Here is a 22,228-nt window from a genome sequence, read left to right as displayed (position 1 = left end):
ATTAATCAATTTTATTTAATCAAATTAAACGATGACACGTATATTAAATGTCTAAACGCAGGTATCCACATTTCAAATGCATAAATTTTGTTCATCCAAATTAATTAACTTTAATTAATTAGCTTACGCGTGTTTACGTTTACTTATATTTGCGTATTTCGGTCTAATGTATTATTTGTTTGTTTGGGACATAAATATGCTCATTACTGAAAATATATCCCTTTCAGAAATCTGACATTTGAAAATTCGTATTTCTGTACGTTCGACTTGCTGGAAGGTTTCCCCATTTCTCGCTAACCAAAATTCACTGAGCAAACCGCGGCGGGGCGCGGGATGTCATTTTAGTGAAGAAAGTCGAAGTGATTAGACGTTTGTTTATATTACCCCGCGACAGGTGTTGTGGTAAGATATCATTGTTTTTATATTGTTCATAATTTTATAGTAATGAGTCTTTTCATAGCTATGTATTGGCTTTATCGCCTTCGATATCGATGGTATTTATTTATCTTCTGATTTTACATAAAATTCCCTATGGGGATTATTAGATTAATCCAGACGAATCCAAATATTGATTGTTCTTGCAGTCATAGTTAAATATGCGATTAAAATAACGAAGATCAAAGATTAGTTTAGCTTAAAAATTGCATTTTTGGCATGTACAAATTTCATATTTTCTTATTTTCAATAAAAGATCCTGATATCGTTAAGAAGGAGTTATCATTAGCGCTTCGGTTCTTTTAAACAACCTGCTTGATCCTTAGCAGATCTCGAACTTTTGTCACGAGGACTGTGTTGATAAACGGCAGAATGTGCGGTTCTTTCCGAACAGGAACTTTTCAATTTCGGTTTCTGTTTGCCTTTTCCGCTGGATGCTCGTCGAGCAATGTCTTCGATAAATCTTTGATCTTTCTCATTAATATCAGCTGTCAAATTGCTTCTTTGATATCCTTCTTGCCCTCTGTAATCACAAATTAAATAAACAATTCAGCCCTGACTCAATTAGTTACGAAGCTAGAATACACGTACCGCCTTGTATATTACTATATCTATTGGTATTGGTGCTGCATGTATTGGTATTTGTGTTTGATGTTGTAATGCATGATTTTGTTATATCGTAGAAACTATTATAATGTGCGTGCCTTTACGCGCAGACAACTAAGAACAAGTGAGAATCCACCGTGTCTAGCGCTGAGAAAGAAGCTCGTATCTCTTAACGCGAAATTTGAAGCGACATTCTCGGCGGTACATTACGGCGGACGTTTCGCTAATGAAACGACTAAAATGCGGAGAGTGTAACCTGGTTTTAGAGATAGGAGCTTGCTGTCCCAGTAAAAAGTGAGAACTCTACGCCATACTATTTGTCTTTTTTTTTTTCTCGCATTTCCCTTCCTCTTACTTATGCTCTTTTTATCGTTCTAACGAATATGTGTGTGGATTTATTTCATTTTCTCTTTTTCCCTATAACCTAGTACCTTTAATCTCGAACGGTTATTCCGATTACTCGCAAGAATGAGGTTGAGAATGAGAACGTTCAGTAGCAATTTGATGACCATAGAGAATTATATTACCTTTGATAGCTATTGTAAATCTTTGCGATCAATTTCTGTAGATATGCGTTATCCTTTTGAGTCGATTTAAATTCTGATTCTTTTTCCTAAAAGCGAATCAATCGGGATTGTTAGATATGCCGAGGTAGCCTAATATCTTAATTATCGCGATATTAAATAACCGAAGGTTTGCAATAAAGAGGCATTTTTCAGCAATTTGAGTAAACCAACAATTTTCAGGTTGGTTTCTTAACAATATAGCCATAGAAGCTGTATCTCATTATCTCAGTGCCAATGAAATTTCAGATTGTTTTATACAACACACACGACGCACACACAAAAGTTTCTACGGGCTATTGTATATCTTTTCTTCTCTCCTGGTAAATGTAATTTAATTACAGCCGTCTTCTCGTTAGTGCAAACCCTCCCAATTATTACCTGCAGCGCGTTTGTCGCAGTTTTGAGCTCTTCGTAGCGCGTGTCGGAAAGGTGACGAGCCGTGATTGTTTCCGTGGTGAGTCGCGTCAACTGTTGCCTATAATTGTGCTCGCGTTCCATGGCCTTGTCCCATGCTTGTTCTCGCGCGATTATGGTATCTCGAAGAGTCTGCATATCTTTTTCCAACACTTCTAATTCCGATCTATCGTAATCAGATCTCAATCAGATCGATTCAACGACATCGTTTCAAACGAAGCTGTCGTTCGTTCGATCGCATATTTCCTGTTATCCTGACGAGCATTCAACGTGAAAGCAAGGACAACGATGTACTTACTTGGTGATGATGACGGTGGGTGGTTGTTTCTCGCAACTTTCCAGTTTTCTTTGACAAGCCATGCATACCGCCCAGACTTGAACTCCACGATCAGTCTTAGATATTATGATATTCGTTGTCGACGTTCCCTTTGTTTCGACCATCGGCATTTGTCTTTTCTGGAAAGTCAAAGTGAAATGCAATTTCTTAAAGAAGCTAACCACGTAGAAGTTCGTACTCTGACTTCTTCTGCCTCTTGTTTCATCCCTTCGATCTTCGATCTTTCGAAATCAAGTTCCTCTCGCAGCAACGTCAGCCTCTTCTCTAGCCTTTTCACTTCGTCCCGTTCCTCTTTGAGTCTTACAAAGGGACCGTACGTTAGAAACGAGGATTATTCAACGCACGGAATACTTGCTCTCGGTTAGAAAAAGAAAAGAAAGGAAAATATGAGCGTGTGTAAGAAAAGCCAGTCGAAAGTCATTAAATACGAAACCAGAATGCGAAACGTAAACGGTGGTCAGACAATGATGTAGAGACAACGTCGGGGAAAAATTATAGCAATTGAAAAACTTGACTCGCTGTATCTTTCGAAGGACAGATTTTTATTCTAAAACGAGTTAAAAGTATTTTCATTATCACTAATTAAAATTACCATAAAGGTTTTTTTTTTAATTCGGCCTCTGTACAAAGAGATCCAATAATATTGCTTTAATAAACGAAGTTGGACGCGACCAACTTCACAGAACATAAATAAAATAAAATCTTCTCTTTGAAACGTAGATAGAAAACTTCAAAGAAAACTTTTTGAAGAAAGTAGATAGCACATAGAACAGATAGAAAATTGAGACGTAGTAACTGATAAAATAGACTGAAAATTATTTTTAAATTTGTCGAAGGATAGAAAAATTCGTATTTTAAGGACGATCGATGTGGATGACGCAAGTAATGACCAAGCCGCAAAAAATCGTGCTCTTTGTTTCTCAATCACCTTTTTCATCGGGCGATCTGTGTATTCACGTGCAAGCCGGAAGAATATCGATTAAGGTTGTCCATTGTTCGCGTATTAATACTCACTGAGACGCGAGGGCTTTGTTCTCGGTGATAAGATTCTGATTGCGCGTCTGCATAACTATATTGCTGTCCTCGAGGAACTTGATCTTCGTTTGTATCTTTTCGAGCGTGATCGTGTCCCCGTGTTTCATTGTCTCTTGCTTTAACGTCGGCGTCATCCTTCCGCTTTGCATTCGGGCGTCTCCATACGATAGATCAGCCCTCGCTAACAAGATAAAGAAGGAAGAAAGATTTCCATTTTAATAAATTGTACGCGCTTCATTGTAGCCGGAGATCTTAATTTCATTTGATAAAGAACGTTCGTTGTAATTTATTACGTAAATGGGTTTATCGATATTCGCAAGCTTGATTATTATGTTCACGAGTTTCACGCTGGCGATTGGTTATTTGCAACCACCTAACACTTGCATGAAACGAACCCCAATCTTAGAATTATTGGCGATTAAAATATAAAACTTATGCCAAAAATGAAAAGTATATGAAAGAATACAGAAGAAAGGCTAAGCCTTTATCCATACGTTTTACATTCTAGTTCTAGAAGAAACATTCTACTCCGTATTACGCTTAAATCTATAAAATTATCATTTTAACGTTATAAATAATATTATGTAATTTATAAATATTATATTGCGAATTTAAATCGTTCCAGAAATTATACTGTTAAGGGCCTCAAAATCCTACGTTTCCATGTTTTTCTTGCACGGTTAACAAATTGAGGATCGAATGAACACGAGGTAAGCACACATCCTACGTAACTTGTAAAACGCAAGAATACCAATATATACATCCGTTCGTGTGAAAAAATGAATATTATTTGTCAAAAGCAGCATACATCGAAAACATTTCGAGGGAATAGTACATCAACGAGCAATCGATGCCGGGATGGATAATGCTCGCAACAGCCGACATCGAGAAGACGTTTCAAGTATCAAACGGATCATTCCCTTATTCATGGACGAATGCACACGTGTACGTTTCAAGAATTTTATTAGCTAGATCGATTGACGAACGATTTCGTTTTGAACGCTCCACCTTACCTGTCGTCGGAATTTCGGCGCCGTTTCCCTGAAATTCCAGCGTCCTCCACCCGGCGCAATAACCTGCGAGTACAAACAAACGCTGAAGTACAGAACGATTAATTCAACGAGTCCTATGAATTGAACCTACTGATTAACTGCTCTTCTAACCTGTTAATCGGATCGTCCATAAATCAAGAACTTTTACAATTACGAAATAGAAATTTAACAAACACGACATTATAAAAACAACCATTGTTATAAAATCCACAACTTCATAACTTAAGTAGACGCTAGAGTATTCTTTTGCTTTCCTGCAAAATTAAGAATATGGACTGGGGTTGCTTCTGTTACGAGCCTTTCTATTTATTCGTAACAAAAATTACGCTATACATAAGAAGAAAAAGAATTTCTGAATAAAGAAATTATACGAGTTAGCTCGTCTTGCCGGTTGACAGGTTGATCGATTAATTGGCTGTACTTGAGAACTTAATCGCCATACGTACCGCTTCTATAAGTCTCCGGAGTTGTGACTCTCGGCGAGTAAGAGTGAGCCACATAGCGATTGTATTGGCCATCGAAGTAATTTCTTTCTTTTGGAGGGTTTGCTTGCCGATAATGAATACAAGACATCCTGGAAATAAGCTACTCGGCAGATAATGCGACAGATTTACAAGATTTCCGTTCGCCTTATCCGATTGTCAATATCGCAGGAACCGTGATCCGAGAGGATGCCTGAAACTGATCGGCAAGTTCACTGCGTCCGGGATCACGAGAAACGTTCCTCGCTCCTTCCGTCTTCACATGATACTACGAGTGGTCCCCTAAAACAGAACGGACTGGTTTCACGCGCGGCCTTATTACCCTGAAATTTTCTCTGATGGCTCCTCGTGCAGTTGATCCTCGTTGATCTTTTGTTCGACTTTAGGTGCAAACTAAAGTGCGTTGCTTCACGTGCCTTGTCAGCTGTCTGTTAATAGCTTTACGTTCTATACAAGCAAACGAAAGCGGAGAAAAAGAATCGTGCACAATTTTTTGTAGAGGAGACACGGAACGACGATGCGAATGACAGGTGTTATAGATGTTCTTTGCAAGTTTGCTTTGATCTACCCACGTAAGTTCGACCAACATATCCGCGTTGTCCGTAGTCTTTGATACCCAATTTTTAATAGTTTTTTCATATAATATAAAAAGATAGAAAAGGTACAGGTTTCATACTCGAATCCTAATTAACTATAAATTCATAATGCAGCTTTTAAGCGATTTGATTTTAAAAAGTGTTTTTGCGAAAGTTCTTCAACGAAGGCAAATTGCGTTAAAAAGACTTTCCGCTTTACGTTTCACATTGTTTAATAACCACTGAAATGCTCTAGAATTGTCCCATTCACTATGATTCGCTATGACTCAGACCGATGTTTTAAAAACCTCGTGATCTATCATACAAGACATTCTCCTCTGGACGAAAAGGGAGCTGGATCAAAATTAATTCTGTGGTCGCAGAATCGTGGTGCGAATCGTTCCGCTCGGAAATAGAGTAAATAAGCGGCAATAAAAAGGGTGGCATGGTCGTTTCATCCCCGACTTATCACGGCGCCACCGCGCCGTTGAATTTTACAGCCGGTACAGCGTAGGCCGTAAAAGGAAATGGTGGAATGCGAAGAAATTTTATTTCGTTTCATGGTGGACGTTCCGCTCTTTCCGCGTGATTTGTCCATGTGCGTGGCCTGGTCTCGTAAATTCTTTACGAGCTCGCGCCGCGCACGAAATTACGTAAAACGGGCGAGAAGAGCGAACGGAGAAATGGAGCGGTTGCGTTTCGCTGTGAATTAGCACGCGTTTGAGGCGAGCTAATTGTACCGATCGTCGAGAAGGCAATATCTGCCAATTGCGTGTCTCTCGCGATCGCCGAACACGGTAATTGGCCATCCCGAGTAATCATAGGTGAGAAGCGATGTTGCTCGAGCAGAAGATTTATTAAAGCTTCGAGGATTACGAGGATTCTCGATGAATGACGAGCAAGATGACAAAGTACTATAGAGATTTATCGAGAGAATATTATCCTGGGATTCAAAAGCGGAGAAAGTGAGGAACAGATTACATATGGGTATTATGGACGAGTTTATTCGACGATACGTATGTACAAATTTTGTCTGCAGTGAAAATACGAATGTCGTAACAAGCCGTAGTTCTGTTTCTCCTTTCCTAATAGAGTACAATAAATAATTGATATTAAATCGACATTACGATTAAAACGACATTTACAGAGGTCGACGATTCATGAAGATGACGAAGTATAAATATTTATTAGAAGAATGTACAGCGAGTATAGTGATATTTACGATCTCCGATTATCGTATTACGATTATTCACAACTTTCAATAGTTTTTACTTTCCTTTTATATTTCACATTCATGGGCGAATTCTGATAGCAAGTTTCGTTAATTACTGAGGTGTTATTTATACATACATGTTAGTAATTGATGTTCCCTCTCTTCTTTCTGGCTACGTCTCATAGTCTTTCTAGCACGCACCGTACGCGCTACTTTTATGTCGTTTTTTTTTTTATAAATATTCTGAATTTTGTCTTTATGGGATATTATATGAGTTACGTGGATGTTCTTCGATAGAATATAGTAATAGCAACAAATCATATGTATTCATAAACATGATCGCCTACGTAATTTGAATGGCATACAGCAATTTCTCATTTATTTAACTGAATACATATATGTTCGTATGATTCGCTGCAGTTAGAGAAGTAAAGTTTTCTACGCGTGGCTCTAATTCGATGGTCAGAAACTGTAAAAGTAACAAAGAAATCAAGGAAAAGGTATACTCAGCGCGTTCTTCACGAGTTTATTCGACAGTATGTACAAACTTTGTGCACAGTGAAAATATTCATATCACGCGAAGACGTAGTGGCCACGTTATCTTTCATGACTTATTTCTTATTCTTGTTCGTTCTTTTCTTAATAGAGCGCAATAAATAACGAATAGACGAATCACGAATACAGCTTCATCTACTGGTATCTAAACGTAGCATGTTCGTAACATCTAACTGCGTTATAAAAGGGTTTTTTCAACCTTGAAACACAATACATAGTAGGAAAGTTCAAGTGGTCGATTAAACAATTAAATCTTGCCGTTCCGATTCATGGACGGTAAATCTTTTCGCATGTTCGAACGAAGCTGTTTTCATTGCAGCAGTGTTTCATTTTAGTGCTTGACAGAGTGTTCACGATAGAGAGGTTCGCGATCGCTCGAAGGTACAAAGATGAATTTGTTGCACAACTGTGTTTGTTCGTAGAGATGCGAATCGATACGAGGAATTGTCTTGCTGGTAGAGATTTATCGTTCCCGTAGATCGCTAATAAAGTAACCCACCTCAAGGGCCGAGCGTTTTCGCGTCGATCGCGAACGGATGGAATACATGAATATATTACACATTTATGGTTTCACGTGTGTAGGTGTGTATCTGGCCTGCGTGCAAATATGTATACGCGTGTGCGTGCGTGCGCGACTATAAAACGTGCATATGTATATACACATGAAGCTGCCGTTCGTTCGCTATGTATATATGTACATGTATACTTTGAGCGTATCATTTTCCACATAGGCTGATCAATTGCCAGGTTAATGTTCCTTTCATCCTCCTGAAACTTGGCGAACGGCTTCATTAAATCGGAGTTTATTTAACGAAACGATATTGCTGGTCGGTCGTAGAGCCGTATCTCGCTATTCGGCCTTCGTTTGCCGCTATTAGTAAATTTCTTGTACAAATACCGCAATTCCGAACAACTTTGACATTTTGAAAATTTCATTAATAAGATGCTACGTTTCACTCAGAGGATGAAAAATATGAGGACCGTGCACGATCTCGCCTAAAATACTGATCACGTAAATGCGGGAATAGAAAACTTATTTTATTCACATTTCTCCGCGGTCTCCCAAATTATGATTCCAATATTCATTACATAACACGTAGATTGTACTTTGTATCGCAACAACGAGTCCCAATTTCATTCCCTTGAATTCTCGACGAAGAAGAGATAAAGAATCGAAGAGAAGATAAAACAAAGTTCTATGATGATTGAAAGATTCGTGTGTGGTGATTCGAGAAATGTAGACGAAGTATCGAACATAATTTCGGAGACTCGTAATACTTGTGGCCTCTTTGTTGAAGCTCAACAGGAGCCGTTAGGAGGAAGAATTCTACGTATATCTAATATGAATTCTAGATGCAGTTCCCATCGTTCGTTCCTTAAACCAGAGACACCATAACACGTTTCCTGGTGGTGGAGTGTATCATGGCGATGTGCCCGCTTCGTCTCGAAGACTGCGCCGTCAACGACGTCGTTACCGTTGTCCTGGTGCTGCTGTTCGGAGCACCGGTGCCGAAACAATGATGGGGATTCGTTGCACACCATCCAGAAACCCACGAGATCGCCTGTATGTTCCTATGGAACCAGAATCGTCGTATGTATTTGGTAAGTTTTTGCATACTTGCTAATATTCCGTTAAAAAATACGAAGAAATAATATTTCTTTTTAAAGAAATTCAATCCGCAGATTTCTAAACGTATGCACCCGTCTTTAAGTTTGTTAAAATGTTTGAAACAAGCAAAGTTTTACAAAGTCTTTATTGAAATTGGCTGCCGTCTGAATACTAGTCACGTAGATCGTTTAAGTCTGCAGTCTAAGAAACGTAATGCGATCTAATACTCTATCATGACTGGCTTTTACCTTATAGGTTTCAACATTTTTTATAAATGCATAAAATCCGCAGTCTAGTTATAAATTTTTCTAACTATTAACACGTCCAGGTTGATATAGCTTTGTGCAATCCACGCTTGACGTAAAAGATCTATTTCGCATGCTGAGAATAAAAGGAAAAGAATTATCATTGCAAAGGATGAACAGCAGAAAAGATAAAATATATTGGAATGCCTTGTACTTTTTAAATTTCGAACATCGAAACTAATCTTCGATTCTAAGCTTTCTCATGCTAAGTTCTTCTTCTCTGTCGAGGAAACTACTCGGTTTAAATTCCTCGGTCTGTTCAAACATTGAGGTGGTACTTTATCTCTACTTCTGATAAGGAGTATTCGAGGGGTTTTGGCGTTTTAGGAACTCACCGTACGGTTTTACAAAACGACGTGCTGAAGAGACAGTATATAATCGGATTCGCCGCTGAATTCAGAGGTGTTAAACTTTGAATGAAAGTGGCCACGGCGATGTTAGTCTGGGTCTCCGGCACATATCCGTAAACTTGCAGCAGATCGAACACTATGTATGGGCTCCAACAAAGAATGAATACTGAAATATTGAAAGATCTACATGAATAGAAGCTCGTCTTTGATCGTACATTTGTAGCATTTTTCATAGGAATGTCTATTTTTATCCTTACAATTAGCTTTATAATATTATCTACCTGCGATCTCGTTGAATCGTTCTTTCAAAGCGACAAAGAAACGCACGAACGGGGACTTTTAAGAGACGGAGAATGTATCGCAGCGTAGAAGAGATGGCTAGTAAATCAATTTTCTCGTAATCGTGAAACGTCGCGCGAGATCCTTGCTTCTCCCTTCATGGTATGGATATTCGGGCCTGGTAATCGAGTGAAATAAATTGTCGTGAAATGGTATGACCTCTTTGTTGAAATATGTAATATATAGCGATATCCTACAACGAGAAATTATGACGAAAGAAAGGAAATGTATAATGTAATATGTACGTAACTAAGTCTTGTCTTAAGCCTTTCGGTGTTAAGGCGCTGGCGGTGAAATACAACGGAAACAGTGGAGGATAATGACGCGATCTCAACATTCAGGATCTTTCATCCACTCGTAAGATTGCCCAACTAAACGTAAAGCTAGGAATGAATCGTCAGAGGACCGGACGTTTCGCGAGCCTTAATTTCTCTCGTCTGTCAGCTGAACAACGGTAGGCGATCTCTGTCCTGAAATCTTTTGAACGTTTCTTTGTTTTATCGGATAAAGAAGTCTCGCCTCCGTTTCTCGCGATTAATCGTCATTTGATATTTTCACGCTTCACGAGTCCATATATTATGCTGAACACGCGTTTGTTAGAAGCTTCGATCGGTAAAATGAACGAAATAAAAAAATATCGCTTTTGCGTTAGAACAAAGTGACAAAAGTGGAGACTCTGTTGAACGAATCTTAAGACTCAAACATACTTCTCGAGGATCTCTCGTCTCGGAACGGACCACACAGAGTGCGAGAATAACCGAAAGCTTTCCCAGATTTGCATGAAGGAGGGCATTCTACGATGCGCCCTGCTTGTAGTAACGAATGAACGCTTTTATTGTTATATGGAGAGAAACACTGAATGTTTACGAGTTTGTTGAACTCGGTCGCGATGCTTAAGCATCACGTGATCATAGCACGATCAATGGTGAAAAAAAAATCGCGAGTAAATCGCGTTAAGCGCTTAAATAATTTTTTTTAATACAAAATATCGACCTATATCGGTTGTTTCGTAGGAAAAATATATTGTAATATACGTGGTGTATCCACTTGAATAGCTTCCTCGCTTTCACAGCAGTACACCGAAGGGAGTTGCGTGGACAGAACTCGATCTCATTTGATCGGTTCCGCTGAGAACGATCTTCGTCAGCTAAAAAAGAAGAAATTTTAGCCGAGACATCTTCGAGAAACGAATCTGATTAGACCAGGCAATTCCTGCTACACGTAAACCCGTTCCCCCGAGAAACGAAGGAAAGAGGTTGGTGCTTTGAACGAGGCAAGGACTCGAAGCTTTCACAGAATCTTTGACAAATACAAACCAAGTTGTCATCTTCTCCCGAGGATCTTTAGTTTGGTTGCAGCGAAGATAATTTCGTTTGAACTTTGACACTATCTGTTGCAGTTTTCGAAGTCTCAATTCTCAGTCTCACTTTAGTTTCTATCGAAGGGGCTTTTTAAATCGTCAGTGAAAAATCACACACGTTAATAACGATTCTTTCATATTTTCCTCGAATCTGAGAAACTATAGGAGAACACGATTCGTTCGAATGTGAGTAAGAGACTGCAGCAGTCTTAAAACCATTGGACGTCGCATTTGTCGAATTCATAAGAAATTATACTTTCATTTTCATTTCTTTCCGTGGTTAATTTGGAAAATTACCAGCGTCAGAAATCGTTATGGCTGGAAGAAAATACTCGAAGAACGAATAGTAATTAATACTTGACGATACGAGACGACACCGGTTAAGATCACGAAAGAAAATTCAATCTAAAGGATTCCCTGCACCGATCTCACGAGACACAACTTTTCTCAGTACATGGTATGTATCTCTGAGCAGTGATTCGTGAGAGAAGTCGGAGGGAATTGAGACAGAGGTCGAGAACCATTTTCGCTTATCTCCTTAGCCGCGTAGCTTTTTACGCGGTGCAAATATAATCGTACAGAGAAAGGGCGAAGCAGGGATGGAAAGGACGTTACGTTTTATCGTAGCCGATTAAACACAGTTTCGATCGTTGGACAAGTTTGGTCGTTGCAAACTTCGACTACGTATGTTCATTAAATTTTTATGCCGTCGTATCGGACGATTTACGCGGTTAACGAGCTCCATCGTATCAAGAAATTTCAATTATTTATCGTTGTACCTCTTACGGTCATAGTTTTCCTTTTCGCGAACTGCTCAATCATGTTCCAACATACATTTCACGAATTAGACGTCGCGAAGTTTGGCATGACCGAAAGTTTCGCGATTACCCTCTTTTACGCGACATAAATCTGTCGTCTAAATACGCCACGCGGATTTGCAGCTTCAAATATACACAGGCTCGCGAAAGTATTTGAACATTTGTACACACCTTTTACAAATATATTATGTACTTTATACGAAGTACGTATTACGAGATTTCCTTAACACTGTTATGCAACTGCACTATCGTTATTACACTGGTATAAATAAACATAACGCGTCTCGTTATAGAGCTAATGAAATTTGTTAATGTTTCATACAATATAATGCATATAATACGAAGATCAAAGTCCTCTGTCGCGAGCGTCCAAATACCTTCCTGAATAACGATACTTCAGTGAGGTAGATAATATTTCGCTTTGGCTTCTGGGATTATAGTTACAAATTCGTAAAACTCGAAACATGATTTGGTTTACTCACCGAACACTATAACGAGAGTCATTTTGACCGTCTTAACTTTAGCCCTGGGAATGAGTCCTCGGGACGATGCTCTCCTGGTGTCTCGAGTAGGTCCCTGACGTAATGCCCCTCCTTGCGACCATATAGTAGCTACGATCACGGCATAACAGCCCCCTATTATCAGAGTAGGGGCTATAAAGAGGGTAAAGCTGACCAGGCTCATGTAGATCCTCCATTGCATAGGAGATCCCAGATCTATCCAGCATTGTGTCTTCCCCTGGTAAACGATCCTGCCGATTATACTCGTAGTACGACCGATTTACCAAAACTAGGCCAACGGTGTTCGTTTAAATGTACAATTCTTAACGAAATGCTACGAAAGAAAGTTCTGCTTCGAACTGCACACTGACGTTCGGTAAAATCGACTCTCTTTTACAGAACATTAAACGAAATCAGGATTAAAGATTTAAATCGCATGAAAACATTTTCCATCTCTGCAATGCGTTTCCTAAGTAACATAAATTGCGAAGAGAAAGAAGAATCCAATAATCTGCTTGCAAATATCCGAGAAACATAATGGAAACGAGCATAATTCGAGCATAATTAATCTGATTCCTCGACTATGAATGTTACGCGATGAATGGCAAATTACCGTATACCTGTATGCGTTTTTCCTCGTACAGGAAAATAATCGGCACGCTGAACAATGCCGACAAGCCCCAGGCAGCTACCACCAGAGCCCTGGCTCTCCACCCTGCGATTAAAGTTGAATTTCCGGTCTTAGGTCGATTTCACGTGGTTACAGAAGGGTAGGGCGATGCAATTCCAGGGGAGATTCGATGTCACGGCGCATTCGGTGGTACGAGGCATACGAACAGATGTAAGTTCGCGGATCCGTGACTGTCGCGTATCGCCAAGTTTCCTCGTTTTCGCGCTCGTGAAACTTCCACGACAGCTGGCGAGTGACGCGGACGAAAAAAGAAGAAAACGGAAAGAAAGAACGTAATCGTGGCCGATAGCGCAATAAAGGAACTTCCTCGAGAAACATTTCGTCACTCTAATGCAACAATGCACCGTTATTCGTTTGGATCAAAAGGAATATCGCGATTATCGTTCGTGAAATATCATCTCGGGTTAATACGGAATTCACATTGAGACTATTGAAAGTGAGTTCGTTAATGTCACGTCATCGACGACGTTGTGGCTCGTAATTACCGTACCCGTAGTCGTTTTATTTCGCTGTGGGTTTTCACCTTTCTATCCGCAGCCGCGCTTCTTACGACATCCGCTACGTTACAACCCAATGAAATAAAGGAGAAATAAAACCGTTACGCTTGCTAATCTACCGCTCAAGAGTGATCTCTTGGCCAGTGGTAAATACATATTGTACCGAGAAACTCCAGATGCTCGTACAAAAATCATCAACTTCAAAACGAACCTTTCGTATTACCAACCCGATCTGCTGTGCCGAATCTCCGAAAAATCACGTCTCGTACGTTTGTTTTAAACGAATCGAGAGCAATAACGATGCTGATAGATGCGATGCGATATTCGATTCTCTCCGGCAAAATATTTAAATATCCAGTCGTTCTCAGTAAAAAAAAAACACGAAAATAGCGCCATGTTGGGAATTTTTACTTTCACGTATCGAAGATACAACGATAATATAATTAGTATTGGTATAAAATTTGATGAAACGTCAAGAAGCTACAGTAAAATATAATATCCTCTTTTACGTTCAATTAAAAGTTTGAGAATTATAAGTAGACTGCGGATTTTTACGCATTTATGGGGAATCTGAAAACGAAACAATGCACAGAATGCACATAATATGCAAAAATATGTAAAATATCCTGAATATACAATAGTGCTCGTTATAAGAATTAGTAGATAAAATATTCATGGAAATATGAATTTGTAGAAATATCTACGATCTAGTTAGAATTATATTATTGAAATATATTGTTCTAATTATACGATATTAAGATCGAATACGCGTTAAATTTGAGTAAACGGAATCAATTGCAATACCTACACTTATATACAAACTACTGTATACTTACACCTGCCGGTGAAATTCATGGGTCTGGTAATGGCGTCATATCTGTCGATCGACAATGCGACAAGTACGTATGTAGAACTGTACGTAACGACGGCTTGCATGAACCTTATCAATTTGCAGGCAACGTTGCCCGCGTGCCAGGTCACCGTCGTTCTCCAAATTATATCCGTTAGCACGGATATCAGGCCTACCAATAAATCTGTAATGAGATATCTAGTGTGGAGAGACGATTCATGGGCAATGCTATCATTAAACAGTAACCACCCGGCGTTCGCTTAATTTGCGAATGAATGAACGAGCAAACTTAACGGTTGGAGAATGCGATTACGTTCGTTAGCTACAACGACGCTTTTAAAATGTTTATAAAAAATCGTATCATGGCCAACAACGCGTGGATCATTTTAAATCCATTTTAAAGTCTTTTTCCAGTCCATTTTTCTTTTTTTTTTTGTATATATATTCCTATAAATTTTTACGAGACAACAGCAAACAAATGTGTAATAAAAAATAAACACGATCGAACACACAGATTCCGGGAAAAAACCAGCTGTTGCGGATTTGAAAAAATTAAGTAAAATTCGCAATTTAAATACGGGTAATCCGCGATTTAACCAATTAGTCTCGCCTACATTTTCTAGAAATAATATTTCATATAAAAAACAATTTGTCTATCGTATCAACGCGTTATATCGTTTTAATCGTACAATCTTTACGTACTCTTAGATAGCTAGGGAACGTTGAAACACATATTTTACGAATAACCTGTGATTTTTCGTGGGACGAGAGAAGAGCCATAAAGAAGTGGTTTAAAGGATATCATATAAAGTGTTGCGAGCCTGGAAGTGCCATTCGGTTAGCCATAAAAAAGACCCTCGAAAGTAAGATCTCATCTTACGAATTCCCATGCGAAACGATCGGGTCTCGGATCATACATTACCCCCTGATATTGAAACCCGATTTGGATTTATCGGCCTATAATAACGCGGATTACGCGGCCGATCTTTGCCAGCCCGACGAATTAATCGACGCGGCTTGATACGCGATCGACCACGAATATTCTCGATACATTTTTTATTACATTACACCGCGTTATTTCCTCAAACTCGGTGAGGACTGTTACGTCTTACGCTTCTTTCGTAATTTATCGGCTTGGGACGCGCGATAGAAGAATAAAAATTGCGCTCGAATTTGAGTTTTACGGCGTGCCCTTGCGATTGCACGCGTTTCTTTTACGACAACGGATCAAATGCCGCGGTTGTCCGCTCGTAAACGAGCACGGTCGTTTACAGATTTCGTCGACGCCCAGCCGTCGCCATCAGCTGCTTAATTGCGGTCTCTTCGTTGTCACCGTATTCGCATGCAAATGTCGCGTCCGACTTTACGAACCGTTCAGTCCACAAAGTTCCGTTCCCGATTTTTTATTTCACACGCGAGATGAGATTCTTCGCATTGTCCGTCGAATTATCCCTCGCCGACTTGTTCGTCGGCTACCTCATACGCGTTATACAACTCGTCGATAATTTTTTACGCCTCTAAACGACTTTCAGCTCCAGTCCCTTAATCCTCGGTCACTTGCATAAAGAGATCCCTAAATTTATCACGTTCCCTTTTTCTTCACCATCGACGTGTCTCTTCGCGTTATTCCTTAAACCCTATTTTTTCCAGACCGCTCCTACTCGTTGAACGACAAATGCACCTTTTCTCGATCCGATAAAACCGTTCCGCGAGAAATATACTCTGGAGCGATAATACGAGTAAAATACGAACGATTTCGCTCCATTTCTTTCGTTTTCCTCCTCTCTCTCTCTCTTCGACTCGAGAAAAACGGAAGCTGAGCTTTCGTTTTCCGATATACAGGTATGTTTGTGCATTTACGAGAGCGGAGCGGGCAATTGCCGCGAAATGGGAGAGTGTTTTTTTACGTTCGTCCGTTTCTATGGCATAAAATGGTATCGGCAATATTTTGGTGCATTTTCTAGTGTGCAAATAACTTTTACAAGCATCGTTCCGGAAATCTATCAAAAGGCTCGCGACAAATGGGACAAAAGAGCCCATCGAATCGTTATATTCCACAGCCCATTACCCTCTGATGTTTCGATTGCTTTTTATTCCTACCTGTTTTCATTGTTGCTAGTATAAAAATGTATAAAAGCAAGGATCGGTAAAAAGGAAGAATACAACGCAGAGGAATACGAAGGAAAGCGGCAGTAACAGAGTAACGTCCGAAGTTATGACATCTCGTAAGTCAAAGTGGAACAACGAAGAGCAGGATAGATCAACTATTTCGCGACGAATGTCCGCTGGATTGGATACAACCTGGTTAGGATAACTGTATGTTATAGGATTAAGCAAATAAGTTTGTTTTCAGAGGGGAAAACTTCCCAATTCCCTCAGATGTGCGATCAAGTTGAATTCCCTAGGGATACTAATCGTTTGCTTCTAACGTACGGAGAGAGACTGTTGGTCCATCGAATCGAGAACGCGAGCTCGGATTTCTTGCCTTGTTGAACAACTACTTTAACCAATTAAGCAGTTCAGTCCATTGAATTTTTTCTCCCCAAGTCTGATATGGCTGACATTTATACTAATACTATCGCAAGCAGTCGCCTGGTCGCCGAACTGTCCACTCCAAGCCATCTCGTAATGGGTTCGTAATGATTATCGGCTGGATGCAAATGGTCTCGATGTATAAATAACGTTATTTTCGCTCAACTCGATAACTTATTCCGCTTTCGTTTCCATCATGATAAATATCCTTCGTTGGAAACTCGATTTTCTTCTAAAAAGCACAATATTGATAACTTTACGGTCGATGAAGTTCCCTCCGTGCCTCTTTCTACGAAACAATTGTACGTGAAGCGAATCGCGATTCTCGTCCAGTTTTCGATTAAATCTAGTTCGTGAAAAGATAGGATACAGTGCAATTTGAGAAAGCGTTTATACGATGCTGCGCGGTATTTCATTTTGTTCTGCGAGGAAAGAGAGGAGAAAAAAGAAAAAGAAGGAGACCAGATAGGGTGGTGGCCGTGAAACGCTTCGAGAGAGAACTAACGGACGTAGGCCACCTTGAAGTTACGACCGCTTGTGCTGGTCTTTGCCTTTGCTCACTGGCGCCGAGCTTTTCAACGCGAACAATGGACGCGTTTCGGGCGGATGCCGTGAGAAACATAATACCGGAGGAGGGAGAAAAGGCGGAAAGGAAGGATTTGAAACAGGACCGTTATACGCGCGAGCGTCTCGAATGTAGGCCTCGAGGAGGTCTATGACTCGAATGTCGGATCAAAGTTCGCATAATTAGGTACGTTGCATCTCGAACATCTCGACGAAACCGATGCTTCATCGTTATCGTAAATCTTTATAGCTCTGTAACTCGATTTTTATTCGCGGCATGTTTACATTCGGTCGGTGCTTCTCGAGCATCCGAAATATTCGCTGCTCTTTTTCAACGTTACAGCCGAGTCGTTTGAAAAATGGGAAATGCCGTCCCTGGAACGTGTCAGACTTGACAAACTTCGACGACAAAGTTACAAAAATACACTGGCTGTTTTACAACGTGCTTGACATACGACACCGTTTTACATGCGAATCGTCTTCGGAATATCGTTCTCGGTTCTTCCTTCTTTACGCGTTCGTTCGAATCGAGTGACATAAACGTTGAGTAAAATCGCGGATGAAAGAAGATATCAGGTGGATTTAGCGAAATTCTGATAGACAAGGAAGCGTTCGATCGAACCGTCGAATGGTGTTAACGTTGGTCCTTTGCACTCTGCCAGTTCGATCGCTTCGTCGAAATCAGATCACCAAGTGCAAACTCGCTTTGATCATCGCGCGAACAGAAATTGTCCCATATATCTAACTCGGATGAAACTTTCGAAACGAAAGTGGATCAACTTACCCGCAAACGCTAGCTGTTTGATAAAAAAATCCATGCGCGTCTTACGCCGTTTGCCCCACTGCAGGCCAATTAGCACCGCGATATTCCCGACGACTATCATCGCGAACAGCAGCCACAAGACCGTGAATTGTTCCGTCTGCAACAGAAAGAAAGGGGAACAGCGTGACGAAGTTTGACGTGTGGAACGACGCTAGGGACGACGGCCGGAGTTGAAAATGGATCGTCGATGACAATGAGAAGACGTATTAGTTAAGAAGCCGTGTCATTTTATCTTCGATCATTCGTCGAACCAGAGACACGATCTTCTTGATAATTGACTCGTTTTGCGTGGGTGCACGACAAAAGCGTCCTAAAACGAGGACTTTCCGTAGGGTCGGCCTGGTCGCAGCCTATCCTCGTAAATCAACGCCTATCGTACGGTGCAGGATATTTATTAGCGATATAATTACGAGTAAGAGGAACGTCACCGAGGGCGAAGTTTCACAACGGCGACGATGACAACGAATCGCGGAGACTTGGGATCGATACTCGTTAAGAATTAACTCTGTCTGCCGGCGGCAGCCTCTTCAACGGAGATCCAAAACGGGGGCCAGTACTCGGAGAAATTTCCTCCGTGACAGGATTATTAAGCGAGCAAACGAGTAATTTGCAGTGGACTAGCCGGGATTTAGCAAAAAACAATACGGAATTCAGGCTCGGATTCGGCGATCTCGCGGCCCACGGCCTGATAGAACGATCGAAGTTTCCTTCTGTTACCGTCGAAACGCCAGGAGACTCAACATCTAATTACCCTCTTTGACGGTAAAGGTAAACGCGCCACAAAAGGTTTGAATGGTTTCGTCGATCGAACGAGATGTCCTTTTTTATCTAACTATGTCTGACGTGTGTTATACACAGTACACGAAGTAATTTCGGTCCAATTAATTTAAGCAAAGTTAATTTCGAATCGCAAGGACCATCGACATACACGAAGCGCTTAGTATTACCGCAATACAGACTTCTCAATTACCGTTTTTAAGCAGACACTCTTGGTATTCATAATAATTCCTAGCGCCGACGTTAGAAATTTCGAAGCTGCGGATGTCACGATTTATTAGATGCGCGAAGATGAGAGTTCGTTCCCAGTGGTAATTCATTCTGCGTTCGGATGAATATCAGAAAAGAATTTCCCGTAAATTTTATTAAAATTCTCGAAGGTGTGCGCGCAAGCGCGCGAGGGAAAGTGGGTTACGGAAATCATGAAGTACGTCAGCCGCAAAATTGGGGAAACTTCCGTGTTCCCGATCCGGCTAAACATATTTCTTCCCGTACTCGATGACACTGGTCATTTATGGAAAATCGATGACCGATATCTCTACGTGTTTGCTCCGTGGCTTCGCGAAATTTGTCCCCCTGCCTTTCTGGATTCAATGACAGATTATTAGTTTCCATTTTCGGAGTACGCCCATGTCGGAATCCAACTGCAAGGTGGGTGGATCGTTAAGACAGAAATTTATCGTCGTAGATTCCATAGGGAACCACCTGCGAGTAGCGAGCACGCACTTATGCCGTTCGCACCGCAGCTGCGCGTACGGTCCATCGTGCTGGGATTCATGCACACCGAGTATACCGATTATCCTCCGGTTAAATCGGTTTGCCCGCCATCGCGGTCGTGGCGTGGCGATACGTTCGTGCAAACTAAACTAAAGTTATTCCTGCAAATACGCGAACCTCTTCCGGTACTTGGTGCGGACTGTGTTTAATCGTTTCGTAATTGGCTCAATCGCGACCGTATACATTCGGATAATTACTAAATTTACACGCTGCCACCTGGTAGCTGGCAACTGTTTGTTGGTCGAGCTGGAATCAATTATGTGTAGGTTGGCCAGCGCGAGACCGATTAACAGGATGCCGTTATTTAGCTGATCCTATCCGCTCTGTTTCGGTCATGAATCGTAAATCAGCTTCAATTGGAATTCGAGGCGCGTTCGGTGCACGTGTCTGTACGAAAGACGTTTAATTAACCTAGCAAACTTTCGTTTCTCTGATAAAGCCGCGCGCGCTTGTCAAGGCCAGAAAAACTACGGAGCAAAGAAGTTCGCGTGGCTCTTCCCTGTACGTTTCTCTTCTTCGATTAGAATAGAAATACTCGTCGCTGTTCTTTATCCTTGAGAATAAAAGGACCGTGGGTGTCGCGTCGAGTAGAAACTCGCTGCTATTCCAATTATTTGATTCACGTTGTTCGTTACCCTACATCAAACCCGATTTTAGTGGACAGACCCGGAATCGCACCACGCGTTGCAATTTATCGCATGACTGCAGAATCCGATCTGTGTAGGATCATCAAATTCCGAGATAATTCATTCGACTAACGTAATGTAACGATGCCAAAGCGGAATTAATATTGCGATTAATGGTACTATTATTCCAATTATACGTCGACGCATCGAACAATCGACTTCTCCACTCACGTATCGCGATTTGTTAGCGAAATTAAAATACATTCGATTCCCACCGCACAGGCTCTCTCACCGTGATAACGATGAATGTACGGATTCCACGTTATTGTCGCGAACTAATTTGACTTCCTTGCCTCCTGCGTTTTTCATCTACCGTGTTCTATCGACTAGAAATTAGTTAGGAATAATATGGAGAAACGTTGGAAGACGAGGTTGCACCGGAATGGCGGTGTTTTATGCGTGAGCCAATAGGCTAAGAAAAGCGGCCCGTGTTACGTTATCCACGCCTTTCACATGGTGTCTCACCTGGATACGTTAGACTTCGTTTGCTCTTTACCTGGCATGTAACAGCTTCCTATGGATTCGTCGACAGGACAGTCTCATACTGCTTCGTGTAATTTATAGTTGTTTCGGTTTAACGTAATCGCGGGATTAAAATCAGACGACGAGAAATACTTATCGAGGGCACGGTATAATTTTTCGATCTTCGGTTAAAAAGTTAGATAGTAGCTTCTATACGTAAATGAAATCGACACATATTTGCAGCCGGCGTATATTTTTGGCGAGGATGAAGCTTAAAGCGATTCGATTCGCGAGGCAATAAGATTTCCACGGATCTAGTTTAGCGAATTTTTCGGGGCAGATTCGTTGGAGGGAAGTTTACCGAGTAGGTTTCAAATCCGAGGATTACACGTTCCGGCCGGAGGGCTCTTTGGTCCGGGTATTTCTTCCCGAACAGCAAATTACCTTTTTCCCATTGGCGAGAAAATATCGCCGAATCGACGAAAACCGAGGTCTGCGTAACTGCCACTCTCGCCTTCCTTCTTTTCCCTCGACACAGCACTAAATTTATGCTTCCAAATCGCGCGTGTGCCTCCAGCTCTCTGCGCGCGCTCTCTCTCTTCTCAATAACAGAGAAATGACAGGACAGGCAGTTGAAACGATCAAATGTATGTTCGAATCTCTTCATCCGTGACTATACAAGATCGTGAAACTATTTGAACATATTTGGGCGACATATATTATGTGTGTTGTACAGGACGTTTTGAAATATTATTAACATAATTATGTATCCCGACTACCGCGATTATATCGTTTAAAACGAATCTGAAAATATGCGTGGAAATTAGAGAAATATTTAGTACAAGTCAATTATATTAATAAACGTCGATATTCGGTGGGACGATATTTTACTACAAGTCAATTACGAATTGATTTCGCGTTCATTCTTAGGCTATTATCAGCGTGTTTCTGCAAATCGACGCGTACACGTACGCGCCGAAATGAAAATTATCGAGAAATCGATAACGTCAACCAAAAT

The 22,228-nt window shown here is 40.8% G+C and overlaps 2 protein-coding genes across 9 annotated transcripts in view; both read right to left on the bottom strand.

The window, feature by feature from the left end:
* Nucleotides 1–467: 467 nt before the first annotated feature.
* Nucleotides 468–3,564, bottom strand: LOC117161335 (uncharacterized). The gene is made up of 6 exons (XM_033342781.2): nt 3,373–3,564; nt 2,537–2,657; nt 2,320–2,477; nt 1,986–2,187; nt 1,569–1,654; nt 468–958 (listed from the first exon to the last, which is right to left on the bottom strand). Exons 1-6 carry the CDS (start codon nt 3,540–3,542, stop codon nt 721–723), a joined length of 975 nt encoding a protein of 324 aa, XP_033198672.2. The 5' UTR covers nt 3,543–3,564; the 3' UTR covers nt 468–720.
* Nucleotides 3,565–6,486: 2,922 nt separating this feature from the next.
* The window catches only part of CCAP-R (Crustacean cardioactive peptide receptor), a 40,574-nt gene continuing 24,832 nt past the window's right edge, over nt 6,487–22,228 (bottom strand). For 7 of the 8 annotated variants that reach the window (XM_076626317.1, XM_076626320.1, XM_076626318.1 and 4 more), the window contains exons 3-8: nt 18,470–18,605; nt 14,576–14,773; nt 13,172–13,266; nt 12,534–12,789; nt 9,520–9,700; nt 6,487–8,842 (exon numbers count right to left, since the gene is read on the bottom strand). In XM_076626317.1, the coding sequence (XP_076482432.1) occupies nt 8,647–8,842; nt 9,520–9,700; nt 12,534–12,789; nt 13,172–13,266; nt 14,576–14,773; nt 18,470–18,605 (1,062 nt within the window). In that variant the 3' untranslated portion in view covers nt 6,487–8,646. Of the gene's footprint in view, nt 8,843–9,519; nt 9,701–12,533; nt 12,790–13,171; nt 13,267–14,575; nt 14,774–18,469; nt 18,606–21,654; nt 21,946–22,228 lie in introns of those variants that run through there. The other variant, XM_076626324.1, reaches the window with a different exon arrangement.

This window comes from Bombus vancouverensis, chromosome 18, assembly GCF_051014615.1.
Source record: "Bombus vancouverensis nearcticus chromosome 18, iyBomVanc1_principal, whole genome shotgun sequence".
In the NCBI taxonomy this organism is placed as follows: Eukaryota; Metazoa; Arthropoda; class Insecta; order Hymenoptera; family Apidae; genus Bombus; species Bombus vancouverensis.
The sequence above is the reverse complement of the archived record's forward strand: the minus strand, read 5'-3'. Positions and strand labels throughout refer to the sequence as shown.